This window comes from Magnolia sinica, chromosome 18 (genome assembly GCF_029962835.1).
Source record: "Magnolia sinica isolate HGM2019 chromosome 18, MsV1, whole genome shotgun sequence".
NCBI classification, from domain to species: Eukaryota; Viridiplantae; Streptophyta; class Magnoliopsida; order Magnoliales; family Magnoliaceae; genus Magnolia; species Magnolia sinica.
Window position 1 is genome coordinate 5,663,432 of NC_080590.1, and position 13,829 is coordinate 5,677,260.

The 13,829-nt window shown below is 39.9% G+C and overlaps 3 protein-coding genes across 4 annotated transcripts; 1 reads left to right on the top strand and 2 right to left on the bottom strand.

The window, feature by feature from the left end:
* Nucleotides 1-1,884: 1,884 nt before the first annotated feature.
* Nucleotides 1,885-11,352, bottom strand: LOC131233687 (uncharacterized protein At2g29880-like). Of its 2 annotated transcripts, XM_058230477.1 has the most exons (3): nucleotides 11,257-11,352; nucleotides 2,697-3,127; nucleotides 1,885-2,611 (listed from the first exon to the last, which is right to left on the bottom strand). In XM_058230477.1, exons 2-3 carry the CDS (start codon nucleotides 3,120-3,122, stop codon nucleotides 1,973-1,975), a joined length of 1,065 nt encoding a protein of 354 aa, XP_058086460.1. In that variant the 5' UTR covers nucleotides 3,123-3,127; nucleotides 11,257-11,352; the 3' UTR covers nucleotides 1,885-1,972. The 2 variants fall into 2 exon arrangements, with proteins under 2 accessions (XP_058086460.1, XP_058086459.1); XM_058230476.1 differs by lacking the exon at nucleotides 11,257-11,352 and having other exon boundaries at nucleotides 2,697-3,226.
* Nucleotides 3,445-4,751, bottom strand: LOC131233726 (protein ALP1-like). Its single transcript, XM_058230512.1, has 3 exons — nucleotides 4,260-4,751; nucleotides 3,939-4,167; nucleotides 3,445-3,845 (listed from the first exon to the last, which is right to left on the bottom strand). The coding sequence occupies exons 1-3, from the start codon at nucleotides 4,749-4,751 to the stop codon at nucleotides 3,445-3,447; spliced, it is 1,122 nt and encodes a 373-aa protein (XP_058086495.1).
* LOC131233727 (probable ubiquitin conjugation factor E4) lies at nucleotides 8,184-9,056 on the top strand. The gene is made up of 3 exons (XM_058230513.1): nucleotides 8,184-8,312; nucleotides 8,414-8,607; nucleotides 8,732-9,056. The coding sequence occupies exons 1-3, from the start codon at nucleotides 8,184-8,186 to the stop codon at nucleotides 9,054-9,056; spliced, it is 648 nt and encodes a 215-aa protein (XP_058086496.1).
* Nucleotides 11,353-13,829: the final 2,477 nt, after the last annotated feature.

Consider the following 13,829-nt stretch of genomic DNA (forward strand, 5'->3'; position numbering starts at 1 on the left):
CTAAAGGTGTTCTCATATTTAGTTTCTTTTGTTGGCCTAGAATCGGAGATTTTGAGTAATTGCCTTAGGGCCCGTTTGGACGGGTGGATTGAAAGGGATTGTCTTGTATTTGGATGGATTGCACATTTACCAAGGCTCTTTAATGCTTAGCAGTGGATTGTCCCTAATCCCATTGACTTCCTTGATCCTACGCTCATTACCTGTGCGTGTATGGACGGTCAGGGTAATCCAGGGATTGCAACAATCCATCCACCTGTGCGTGTTTGGACGGTCAGGGTAATCCAGGGATTGCAACAATCCATCCACCTGTGCGTGTTTGGACGGTCAGGGTAATCCAGGGATTGCAACAATCCTCCCCACTGTGGGGTCCACCAGGATGCATGCATTTTATCCACTCCGTCCATCCTTTGTAGTAGTTCATTTCGGGTTTTTGGAAGAAATCATTTGCTGAAAAACCATTACCCTGGGGCCAACCTCCATGTACGGATTATATATCTCCGTTGTCCATCAGTTTTGCCAGATCATTTTATAGCATGGGTCCAAAAGTGAAGCAACTCCAAATCTCTGGCGCACCACACCACAGGAAATAGTCATTGCAAGGCAACCACTAGCATTTAGTATAGTGTTTATTTGTCATCCAAACTGTTGCTAAGTTCATACAAACCTGGATGTATCAACCCCATCCATTTTTCTTTTGTGCATCGTGGCCCACAGAGTTTTTAACGGTCAATTACCACTGTTTTTGTAGAAGTAAGATATGAAGGATTATATTAATTTTTTTTCCTTTATCCATGGTAATTTTATCCTACGACCATTTGGCAGTAAAATAATTATCAGAATAGTCCTGATTAATGGTTTCAACGGTGGAGATCATTATTCTGTGTTGCGGACTAAGTTATGGTCCACATGATCAAAATTTCAGTGGTGCAAATCATTATTCCATCGATTTGCCTATTTGATGGTTTCCATCCAAAAAATAAGATGCAAAAAATTTGGTGGTAAGTCTAAACAGAGTTAACTCAGTACGGTAGCATACTGAGTAAGTCAGTATGCTAAAAAAAATCCAGTAGAACCTAAAAAATCCATAAAGTGCGATACTTAATAGTACAACACCAATAATTTCTAAAATTTGAAAATTATAAGCAACGAAAAGAAAACAACCAACACGCCAACCAAAAGGGCCACGAGTTTCTCGCTGTCCGATAGCCCAAGATCGTCAGTCAATGTTGCCCTCTCCACCACAACCATGGTTGGTTGTGTCGTCTGTCGAATAGAGGAGGTGGTCGTGTGAGGGATGTCCACCTCAGCAGATGAAGCAGCAACCTGATGAATAGGATAATCTATAACAGGTCTAGACGGTTCCCTAGCCTTTCCGAAATAACTTTCCCAGCATGCCACAGCCTCTTTCCAATTCTTGAAGGCCCTGTGTCTGCCCCCACCGAATCCCTCCACTTCTACTCGTGCATCGTCCCATGTGACGTATATACCAGGATGATGTCCAACGAGGACAACATAATACTTCTCTTTACCCATCTGCATTGAAATGTGAGGGTTAGTGATGACAAATGTTTCAAATTGTTGATTATGGTAGCAACTTGATGCTATGGAGAAACATAAGAAATCCAAATACGAATTATTTACCCTGAACAAGAATTGAAAAGGTCGTTATACGTACCATCCTCCAGTAAATCAAGTGTGTGCTCCGTTTCGGCTTAACGTGCATAATGCATGCATTTTGGTAGATATACGAAAAGACAAGTAACAAATAATCTGATATAGTCATAATCACAAAATTCATAGTAGTAATGATAATCCCAGAAAATTAGCACATCAAAGTCCAAAGTAGCAGTTAAAAAAAAAAAAATAAGTCACTCAAAAAAAAAAAAAAAAAAACCAAACCAAACACACCAACAGTAGAAAGTTATTACATGCCCAGTTTTAAAAACAGATTAAGACAACCATTCATTCAATGTCAGACAGGTCCAACACCTCCATCACCAAAGTGATCACGGAGTGTTTTCTTTAACCACTCCATTCGGCGCTCGGGTCGGAGACTGACAAAGAATGACGCAAGTGACTTGTCCTTACTTAGGATCCGACCAACTTCAAGAAATTCAGAGCTGGTCAGGCCTTTCACCTCTTCTAGCACATCAAGAACCTTGCTTGTGTGATTGACCTCTTCACCAAGGCCAAATTTCATCATCGAGTCGGCTACGGTCTGCAGAGAGGTCCCCAATACATCACAGGGACGAGGAGGGCGTGAACGTTTCCGTGTACCTGTCCCTCCTCGGTTAACATCAGAATCAGAAGTGTGAGTGGGAGTACTGCGGGAGTCATGATGTCCCATCACAGGACTGTCTGATGGTAATGGAATAGTCCCTGTGGAGTCTGTTACATAATCCTCTGATAGGTCAATAGTATCATCCATATCATCAACCTCTCTCCATGCTTCATTAAGATCTCGCTGAAGACGAGAAGATGATGCTGATGCAGCCATACTCCTACTGCCTTGCACATAGCGTCCGGTGGCCTGGTCAGATCCGCAAATTACTGCAAGGTCATCCATCCTTTCGATGCGTTTCCCTCGGAGTCGTTCGGCACGTGGGTGAGACTGCCATATGAATAAGTCAGTTGTAATTAAGGGCTAAAACTACGTAGAGATGTATGATGGGATTTTAAAAATCAGTAAAACTTACCCTAAGATACTCCTCCCAGACTTCATCTGGAGCCGTGACCACCATCCTCTCATTGTCCCAACCAAACCCACTCGCTGCTAGCATGTCTTTCACTGCATTATACTCTCTTTTATAATATCTCAACCGATTCGACACGTTTTGCCACTGGACGGCTACGTCAGTATGCTTCGTAACTTCTTCAGCCGCAATTTGGTATGCCTCCCGCTTGAAACCATTATCAGCTCTACGCCCTAATGCAACCTGTTCGATAAATGTGTCGAACAGAATCTGATCCATAGCAGTAGTCCATTTGATCTTTGCGGCTCTAGATAAAGGCTCCGCTAGAGATTTCACCGTCTTCCCACGCGGAGAACTTCGAGTGGGAACCGGCGGTGTTCTTATGGGTGATTGGGTCGGTGTTGATGTAACATTAAAGGAGTCTGTCATTTCACCTGAATACGGAGTATGTATGATATTTTACCAATGTCAATCATAATCGTCAAAACAACATCTATTAACATATACGCCAAAAAGGGATAAATTCATTGATCATTATCGATATACTATCATCCAACTAATGTAACTGGGTGATTATATTAGAGAAAATTTAAAGTTAAGTAAACTTGAAATATACTATCATCCAACTAATGTAATGTAAATGACACATGAAGTATCGACTATCAACTCCTACTATTGTGCTGAGCATCTGCCCACATTCTAGCTGCAATGTCATCGCATACTTGATTCCAAGCATCTTTTTCACGCCGAGTTACTCGAATGGACCATTGACGCTATCATTAGTTGATACCTCTACAGGTGTCGGGATAGCCACCCCATCGGCTGCAGATATACCAACGAAATCGCTGTCTAGTCGAGACTCATTTTCGGTACGTATATAATTGTGTAGGACACAACATGCTATCACAATTTGGACTTGTGTTTGAAATTCATACTGCATAGCGCTCTTCAATATGGGAAATCTGTCTTTCAAAACACCAAAACAACGCTCGATTGCATTGCGCAATTGTGCATGTCGATAATTAAACAGCTCCTTTATGTTTGCAGGCGCTCTCCCGGTTCGATACTTCTGTAAGTGATATCGAACGCCCCGGTATGGAGCCATGAAACCAGGTGAATGAGCGTATCCAGCGTCGACAACGTAATATTTTCCTACACATTCGAATCATAGTTCCCTTAAGTGAAAAATCGGATACAATCATAGTTATAAATTAGCGTGACACTGTTTTAATATATAAGCAGTACCGTTTGGGACAATCAAGGGATCATCTGATCGAGTCATTGCGTTGTGTAGCACCCTCGCATCCGAAGCAGAACCCTCCCAACCGGCCAATACATATGTAAATTTCATATCGAATGAACACGCTGCCAGGACATTCTGGGAGAGGACCCCTTTACGATTGCGAAAACTCGCCTGGTCAACCGCTAGAACATGTGCAGGAATGTGTGTTCCATCAATTGCACCAAGGCAATCCTAAACCATGCGAACCAATTATCATGAAAGGACCACACATTGAATTGAAGTGAAAATTACTAACTTGGATGACAGACCTATTGGAAAATTACCTGAAAGTAAGCAGACCAATTTAGATTTGCTTGGATCTCCAACGGCGTCTCTGTTCCGGCTGATTTAACTAAATCGGGGTATAGTGATACAATTGCCGTTAGAACACGGTGAAAGTGCCGACTGACAGTCTCTTCTGATCGAATAAATCTGTGACCTAAAACCCGGTTGCGAACATTGTGTCCCAATGTGTGTAGAAAAATAACTACTTGTTCTTCAAGACTAACATCACGAGTATCACGGAGTCTTGTCTTCTCGCGTATCAGCGTACATAGTTCAAAAAATGAATCTCGATTCATCCTAAGTTGATCTAAACAATCTCCATCGCTAGCCCAAATAATAGAATTGATGAACTTCGCTCGCTCATCATCCCCATGACGCGCCGGTTGTTTGAACATGTAGTAGTGACAATATTCCCCAACAGCCTGTACATAAGCTGACACCGCTTGAGACATAATTACCCTCTTCATCTCATCCTCATCTGAAGAATCCATATGTTTGATGCCTATATTTTGTAGGGAGAATTCCAATATGTTTGGAATGCAATTGTACGAAGCACAATTCAAAGCAGCCAGCTGCCTATCCTAGATCTTCCCATTTCCAAGAAGATCCCCAGCTCGATGCGATTTAGTATCAAGGTGTCCGTTCCTATATATATGTGTCCGTGCAGATTTAGGTTTGGAGGTGAGGAAACATCTGTTTAAAAATGTTAGCAAGTATCAACAGTTAGAAAGCAGGAATGGGGCATGAGTCTAAAGCATGATTTGGAGTGGAAGTGCCACCTAGTTACAAGGATCATACAACTAATATTTGGAACTTACATGCACATAGCATAAGATGGGTAATGGTGGTTCTCAAAATGTCAAGTCTGTTTGGACTAGTGGAAGGAATCCCAAAAAGTAGATCTGGAAAGAAAAATGTCACGTTGGAGCAAATTTGTGGAAAAGAATCATAAATAACCTTTTTGTTTTAGCATATGTGATTTCCATGGAAATACATAAAGGTCACTTCTGATGAAAAGCTCAGATCTGGTACAGTACCATGTTGCACCTACTTGTAGCGTGTAGATGATGAGCAACACTATACAGGTGTGTGGGCCTAGCAAACCCCTCCCACTATTTGTATGTATGTATATTGCTCATAAAAAATGGACATTTGTAACAAAATGCCAACCAGAGCAGAATGGCTGACCCACATTTTGATGTTCTGGATTGACAACTGGCCAAACTGGGGACATTGGTATTTCCCATATATATACATAGGAATGCTAGCATCCCCACCTTCACAGGGACATTAGCAATGCCCCCAAAACATTAAACTGATATATGGGATGGCCAATCGTCAATTTGGACCATCCATTCAAGTATACAAATACAGGAATGATCCTAATCATCAGATCAATGGTTTGAAAATGAAGAGTCAAGATTGATGGAGAAACAAAGTGGGAACAGGTCCAATCATTATCTGAAACATCTACCATAGGCCCCATCATGGATTGCTTATGATGTCAAAGAAGCGCTCTAGCTTGTGATGCTAACCATCTACCATAGTTATTGAAGATTATAAAAATATGCAATATAAAAGAGCATGAGATGATTAAAATATGCAATATAAAAGGACATGAGATTGGTGTTAATCAAAGTAAAAGGACATGAGAAATATTGTTATAGGATAAGTGAGGACTATAGCAAATGAAAATAAAAACAATGAAACCAACAGGCCAAAAATAAAAACTTGAGACCACTGCCCCCACTTCACCTACACCCATTTTACTTTTATACCCATCTCCATTTCTTCCCTTTCAGTGTGTGATCATTACCTGCCTTATTTATAAATTTGTACTAAGTCTGCTTGCATTGCAGTACTGTTCGAATAAGGAGAAAATGGTGGATAGCAGTAACTGGTTGTAGGTGATCATTTCTCCTGTCAAGTATTCATCCCAAGATGTAAACAGATTTTTATGATGTTCTGAAACCCTACATGTGTGTGTGCATGTACATCATGAATCACGTTCAGTAGCAGTCCTAGCCCAAAAATCAGACCTGCCAACTGGTTGTGTGTGCATGTACATCATGAATCACCTTAATGCTGCATGCCAGGTCAGCATATCTCATATTTTTTTCCTACATTTACATGAAAATATGAATAGAATTCAATAGAGCTTAACATGCTACAGCATGAGTAATTCAACAGCCGTGAAGTTCTCCTAAAGTAAAACATGAGTGGCAACTTACAGACATGTAGGATAGAACAGCCACATACATGTGACAACCTCTCCCACTAAGTAGCAACATTTTAGTGATGTATTTACTCTGTATTGACCAACAGAGATATCATGAAAACTAATTACATTCTATCTGAAAATGCATTCTCAACTCAGCCATGCAAGAGGGTTCTACCCTTCAGATGATTTGGTTTGAAAATCAGGCAGGCCACACATGCTGGAACACAATGGATGGTTTAGTGAAAATTGCCAAAGACCCACATTGAATGCACACATGTGGCTCTCCAGATGACTGGACTATCCTGATTTATGGGCCCGATCAACTGCATGGTGAAGCTCACCTGATCAACAGCTCATATATCCCATAGGCCAGGTGGTATGTATGGCCACATACAGAGGCACATGCAGCCTTAGCAAATAGTTTTGGATGATAGTTATGGGAACAAATACCATAACATGAGAAAAATCCTGACTTGTGTGTCATGAAGGAGATAGTTCTAATTTCATTAATAGCAGTCATCATAAATAGTTTTGCTGCTGAAGTTAGGTAGATAGGTAGCTAGATAGATAGAACGGTTACATCATTGTTATAGTCATGTAAACCAAGATCTGCTAATTAATTGGTCATACTACTATCAAAAGAAAAAAAAATGAATGCATTGGCAAATATTGAGTTGATGAATTTGTGCCTGTGAAAGAGAATTCAAACAACCAAAAAGCAAAGCAAACCAAAACCAAAAAGAAAATTAAAAGTCAAAAGCACTCTTTCTGCCTAATCAACCATGCAAGAAACTTCAGAAATTATAATTCCCAACCATAGACAAAGTTTTTGGCAATTGAGTTGTACACGATGAGAATTTGTTTCAGTGTTCCTTGAAAGTTTGATGAGAATTGAGGACAGATGGTTTCCTTTCTCTTCTTTCTTTCCGCTTCTTTTTCTTTCTTTTTCTTTTCTTTTAATATTATTATTTATTTATTTATTTATTTTCCTTTCTTTTGATGTTCTGAAGTTGGGTTCTCAGCCTGTCAATAGAAAAACCGTCACTTAAAACTAGCTTTTATGTGAGACAACATGAATTAACAAGTAGACTTCCAGAATGACACGGAACATCAACAAGGTTCAATATCTACATGTTGGAAAGAAGGCCCAAAACCAGTTAGAGATCAATCAATATCTACAAAGGTATCATGTGCAGTAGCAAAGTATCCATCAATGATGAGAACCCTGCAAAGAGATGAGATTGATTGGTGGGCATCCACATCTGAATCCTTCCCTATGGTGTGGCATACCTAAGTTTTTGGCCAACCTAATTTTTGAGTTCCAGGGTGAGCATGAGGCAGTGTACCTGATGGACAGTGTGGATCTCATTCACATTAGTTGGCATGCCTGCATTTTTCCACATGTGAGCTATGCTAGAGCAGTCCTAATAAAATGAGATTGTCATCCAAACTCTTCAATTATTGGCCATCTGTGTATAGCTATAATCTGTATCTGAACAAATCAATGGTCATGCAGATTCTCTCCGCGTGATTAGAAGCCCCCATTCAAATTAACATTGATGGGATGAACAACAAATTCCAAGCATCCAAACAGACCCAAACCCCATTCGTTCATCAAAAATCCACATTACCAAGCTGCTTTTTGTTGCGTGAAGAAGCTTACCAGATCATGGATAGGATTTTGCCACATACAAGGACTGTGATGAACAACTTATATGATGGCCTTAGGGAAGTCCTGCTTGCTCTTCTGAAAAATACAGATACCCGAGAAAGTGTTCTTGAGTATCTTGCAGAGTTGATTAAGAGGAATGCATCGAGGTCTAATATACAGGTGACTGCTTTCAGAGCTTGCTATTTTCAAGTTAAAATCCATATACACTGCAATGAACATTTTATATTGCACAAAATCTTTTTTTCTGTGGGAAATAAAAGTTTTCAAGCTTTTTTAACCTTGGATTAGGATGTAATTCACAGGTGGATCCACTATCTTGTGCAAGTTCTGGCATGTTTTTCAATTTTAGTGCAGTCATGCTTCAGCTGTGTGAGCCCTTTCTAGATGCAAATCTAACAAAAAGAGACAAAATTGACCCAAAGTATGTGTTTTATAATAGCCGGTTGGATTTAAGGTGAGCGTTCTTAGCTGAAATAGGTTTTTGCCAATTTTGTTCATATTCTATTCACATTTCTCCTTGGTATTATTAGTTTCGCATCCTCCTGATTAGTGTTCATATGTATATGTATGTATATTAGAGGGTTGACAGCTCTCCATGCATCATCCGAGGAGGTTGCAGCATGGATTGGCAAAGATAATTGTGAGAAAATTGATGGACTTAGTCATAGAAGTGATGAAGAGAATCGATTATTACAGTCTCAAGAAGCTACAAGCTCTGGCAATAGTACAAGTTCTGTTCTTTCTAAAGCCAAGCCACTTTCTAGTTGTGGTGTAAAGAATAAGTACCCATTTATTTGTGAATGTTTCTTCATGACTGCATGGGTGCTCAATTTGGGGCTTCTGAAAGCATTTTTAGACTTCAAGCATCTAGATCAGGCAAGGATACAGGCTATGAACAAATGAAAAAAAGGTTAGGTACTTTTTAGGGATGATTCTCCATTTTCTAAGATTAAATATTACCAGTTATAGTGTTCATGACTTGGAAAAACTCAGCCAAGTTTACTCGAATTGACTCAATTCGACAGACTTTCCAGTGAGGTTTGAGTTTTGAATTCTAATAGTTATGATATATTGTATTGTTTTAGATTAATTCTGGTATATTATATTAAAAATAGGAATAACTTAATCTATATTTTAGCCCAATATATTGTATTGAGCTATGCTAGAGCAGTCCTAATAAAATGAGATTGTCATCCAAACTCTTCAATTATTGGCCATCTGTGTATAGCTATAATCTGTATCTGAACAAATCAATGGTCATGCAGATTCTCTCCGCGTGATTAGAAGCCCCCATTCAAATTAACATTGATGGGATGAACAACAAATTCCAAGCATCCAAACAGACCCAAACCCCATTCGTTCATCAAAAATCCACATTACCAAGCTGCTTTTTGTTGCGTGAAGAAGCTTACCAGATCATGGATAGGATTTTGCCACATACAAGGAACCCAAACAGTACCAAGTGTGGAACCCATCTGCAAACCTAAAATGCATGGTTTGCATACAAGATTTATCTGCTTTTTTACTTGGAAGATTTCTGTGTAATATCTGCTACGTACATTAACTGTCAATGAAACTCCACACAACCATCCATGAAATAATAAGTTTCCAAATGTTGCTTGTTAAATTGTTTGTGACATACACACTTGAGCATGGTTCTAGGGTGCATGATGGAAGTGGTCCTCAACTAGATCCTTGGTTTGTACAAGTAAATAAAATCAAAATTATTCATGGCAGGCACCTATATCCCATTGTAAACAAGCAAATCAGTAAGTCTTTCTCATAAATTTCTTATAAGCGGTTGTTTCCACCACCCCGTCAATGTCACACACACTTGAGCATGATTCTAGGGTGCGTGATGGAAGTGGTCCTTGAATTTGATCCCTGGATTGTTCAAGTAAATATGATATTCAAGGACTGCAACCATATTGTTCAAGTAAATTGATCCCTTGAAATTCATCATTTCTTCTAGTAAAAGACACGGTGGCCTATTTCATTGGTCCTTCACTTCTTACCACAGGTAACAGTGGATTTCATGATGTAAGAGAAGAATCTTTACTCAAGAATTTAAAACAGGCTTTACCGGTAATATATGATCATAGCCAACATATATGCAAAGCCCAACTATTGCAAACAAGTCCAGAATGAAATTAAAGAGAAAGCTCAGCTCAATACCATTACATTAACATCCATTGACAGAATCAGACATGAATAGCAAATGCAATTAATCGGACAGAAATAAAGTAAGATAGTTGAAAGGAACATACCAGAGATCCTTATCAAATGCAAGGTTCGAGATCAATGACCTTCTATTCAGTAAAACTAGGCTGCAAGTTAGCAACAAATTTATAAAAAAAAACTCAAAACATAAGGCGTCGAAAGACACTATGTAGTTGAATGAATCCAACTGTGTATATGTAGTTGGAATCCAATAGTATTGAAGAACTGAAAACACTACAGGCTATAGATAAATTCATTGATGGACATGGAGGATAACGTAGACTCCATGGACTGAAAAATCTGTGCAATCCGAAGTTGATCATCTTTACCCATGCTTCAGTTGAAATCTATAAGTTTTACATAAAAAATAACACAAGACTCCCAAAATCCAAATACCCCCATTTTCATGGTAATTCATGGTTTGAGACATCGATAGTCCAAAACCCCCAAAATCCCTAAGCCATGAGCAGCGTCAAAATGAAATTTCCAAAAATTCTGCGCTAACCATAGCAGGATTAACGCAGAATCGGTGTAAACACAGGAAAACGATTGCAAATTACCCAACAACCCCATTTTTTGGGGGAGTAAATGGATTGAGAAAGCAACATGTTAAAAACCCCCAAAATCCAGTCATATTAGCAGCGAAATTTGAGATAATCCAATTTATTCAGTGACCAAAGGAAGATTAAAGGAGAAAAAGAGTAAATATAATAGTGTATTTATCAGATCCCTAGCTGAAATCAAACATGCACAATAAAAATCCCCTAACCGGAAGCCATGGCAGAAAGCAGACAATAGCCATGCATCTCGAAGGGCTATCTTACGGGCTGCACATGAGGGTTTGACATACATGAGGGTTTCGAGAGGGAGGAAGAAGTTGTACCTCTGCCCTCAGCCCAACCGTCAGACAGCGATGGCAACGATGATGGAGGAACTCATGGCCATCGCGATCCACACTATACCTGAATTTATAGCCCCGTTTGGCCGCGAAAAATCACCTCCCGCCCTATCTCCCGCCATTACTCCCGCCCTGGCTCTCCAATCCCATCCCATAGTCCCAACGACCGACTGCATGCGGAGGGATTGGGATGGCCTCGAGACGCAATCCACCTCCGGAGTCGCCAATCCGAAGGGATTACCTAATCCCACGAAGAATCCCTCGCCTGTGGCTGCATTCCTATCCTATCGCGATCCCAAACGCGTCGTCTTTCGTATGGGGCGGGATTTGACTCCGCAATCCATCCTAGGCCGTCCGTTACCGTTCGAATCCACCCGTCCAAACGGGCCCTTAGGTTTTAGGTTTAGGTTTAGGTTATAGGTTAAATGGAATTGCATTTGGTCCGTGTCTATTCCACTCAATGTTAGCAAGTTGTGTAGGTCCTACCATGATGTGTGGGCTATATCCACACCATCCACCCATTTTTCAAGATCATTTTAGAGAATGGGCCAAAAAATCAGTTAGATCTAAAGCTCAAGTGGACCCCACCATAGAAAGCAGTGGGCATTGAATACCTACCGTTGAAAACTACTTTAGGGCAACACGAGTTTTTGAATTGACTCATTTATACGCTCATGCCATAAAATGAGATAACAAAACAGATAAACAATTTAAATATAACACGTATTATTCTTAATAGCTTCAAATAAAGTTAAGTATATTTATTCAATGGAAAACAAATTAAAGAGTGATTCCCAGTATATTACAAGTATAGCATAGCATAGCATGGAATTACGCTTATGGGTTGTAACAGGAGATAACCCTGTCATATGTAATAATTACATTATTTTGAATCCATCTCACCTAATCCTTCCCCGTACCATGCGCCAAACACCTCTTAATCCTTTCCCACCCACGGATGATTTTGAGAGCAGATTGGAGATATGCGTCCACTGAGCATCGATTCTCGATGCACACCAGACACACAATCTTTTGTTGTATTTAATATCTTAAATTTAATTAGATTCTGCCCAGATTTTTCATGTAAATGAGAGGGATTTTAAGGCTTTCTAAAATGGGTTTAGGATTTCTAAAAAGGTGGAGTAAGGAAAAGATTCAAGGATTGCTCGAATTTGGTAAGTACTTTCTCTTTGTAATTTCTGCTTTCAAAATGAAAATTTGTCACTTTATGTGGTGGTTTTTTTCCAAAGGGGTTTTAAACATTTTTTTTTTTTTTTTTTTTTACACACGCACACACACCCCCCACACTCATGCCATAGTGGGCTTTCATCACCTCTGGATACTCGAACCCTTGACCGGGTGTTGAAACTCCCGAGAGTCTACCACCCGAGCAAGCGCAAGGATCCATTAAATCTTTATGTTACCTGGTGTTTGCTTGGTGCCCTTGAATTGTTATTGTATATCCATCTCTATGTAATTTCGAAGTCCAAAACCTAACATCTTTCGCCATATTTCTGTTCACAGCATGACCGCACCGCGAAGAGACCAATGCTCCATACGATAACATGTGCAACCTATAAAAAGGACCCTTCAAAAAGCTTACTTGCATGTGGACTAGATCCAGACCCTATACATGAAGTGGGCCCTAGGGGAACATAGCAATGCGTACATGTGCAAGATACAAGCTGGACATCATGTGGATATCCAATGCTCTTAGAGCACTACAAGTTATAGTGCTCCTAGTTGCATTGGATCATCTGGACACTGCAGTCAGATAGATCTGAACCATCCATCATCTGTAGAACATAATTCATGAGCTACCATGTGAAAATCAGATTCAATAGATGATCCCTTCCATCCTTTACTTTGGCCTTATTTTTCATAGCCAATCTTTTTCTACGCCATGGATGTGATGGTTATTAGGATTGCCTAGCGAAAGCAATCCACGGTGGGTCCTAACCAAAACATAGATCAAATAAATAATCTTGACCATCAATATTAAATGTTATTGATTAGATGGTTAAGATTGTTAGATCTACAGATGTTTGCATGGCGGCCCATGAAATGACATTGAACCTAATAAACAACCTAGATCAATAGATTGGAGCATCTCTTCTATGGTAGTCCCTTATGCCCTTTTCAACCAGTATTGAAGTTGGAACTGGTTAACTGCCCTACTAAGGAGCTTCCGTCCCTAACAACTCCAACAACCGTATAATTTTATTTTATTTTATTTTTAAAGAGCCATTCTACACGCAAACGAAATCCAAATGTAATTGCGTGGTGGACTCACCCGAATGTGGGTGAAAACAAGCCCGCCTCAACCAACTTTTTGGGCTTTAAGTTGACCCAGCTCAACTAACTGACCTATACCGGTCCATAGGATAGTGGGCCAAGATGGGCCTGATACCGGGCATCCATACGATAGTGGGTCAAGATGGACCTAGATCAACGTTTGTAGAACAAGATTAGTCTTCAACAGTGTGTGGGGCCCACTTTTAATGCAAAGCCCACGTCTTCGATATTCCATTTTTATAAAGAAGTAGGTGATATCTCCT

Excerpts from the sequence above, each read along its gene's own strand:
- LOC131233687 (XM_058230477.1), bottom strand. The coding sequence starts at position 3,122 with ATGACAGACTCCTTTAATGTTACATCAACACCGACCCAATCACCCATA. Across the intron at positions 2,612-2,696 it reads TCTGGGAGGAGTATCTTAGG|TCTCACCCACGTGCCGAACG; the intron begins GTAAGTTTTACT and ends TTCATATGGCAG.
- LOC131233726 (XM_058230512.1), bottom strand. The coding sequence starts at position 4,751 with ATGGATTCTTCAGATGAGGATGAGATGAAGAGGGTAATTATGTCTCAA. Across the intron at positions 4,168-4,259 it reads ATTGGTCTGCTTACTTTCAG|GATTGCCTTGGTGCAATTGA; the intron begins GTAATTTTCCAA and ends CGCATGGTTTAG. Across the intron at positions 3,846-3,938 it reads TCCCTTGATTGTCCCAAACG|GAAAATATTACGTTGTCGAC; the intron begins GTACTGCTTATA and ends TCGAATGTGTAG.
- LOC131233727 (XM_058230513.1), top strand. The coding sequence starts at position 8,184 with ATGAACAACTTATATGATGGCCTTAGGGAAGTCCTGCTTGCTCTTCTG. Across the intron at positions 8,313-8,413 it reads CATCGAGGTCTAATATACAG|TTTTCAAGCTTTTTTAACCT; the intron begins GTGACTGCTTTC and ends GGGAAATAAAAG. Across the intron at positions 8,608-8,731 it reads AATAGCCGGTTGGATTTAAG|AGGGTTGACAGCTCTCCATG; the intron begins GTGAGCGTTCTT and ends TATGTATATTAG.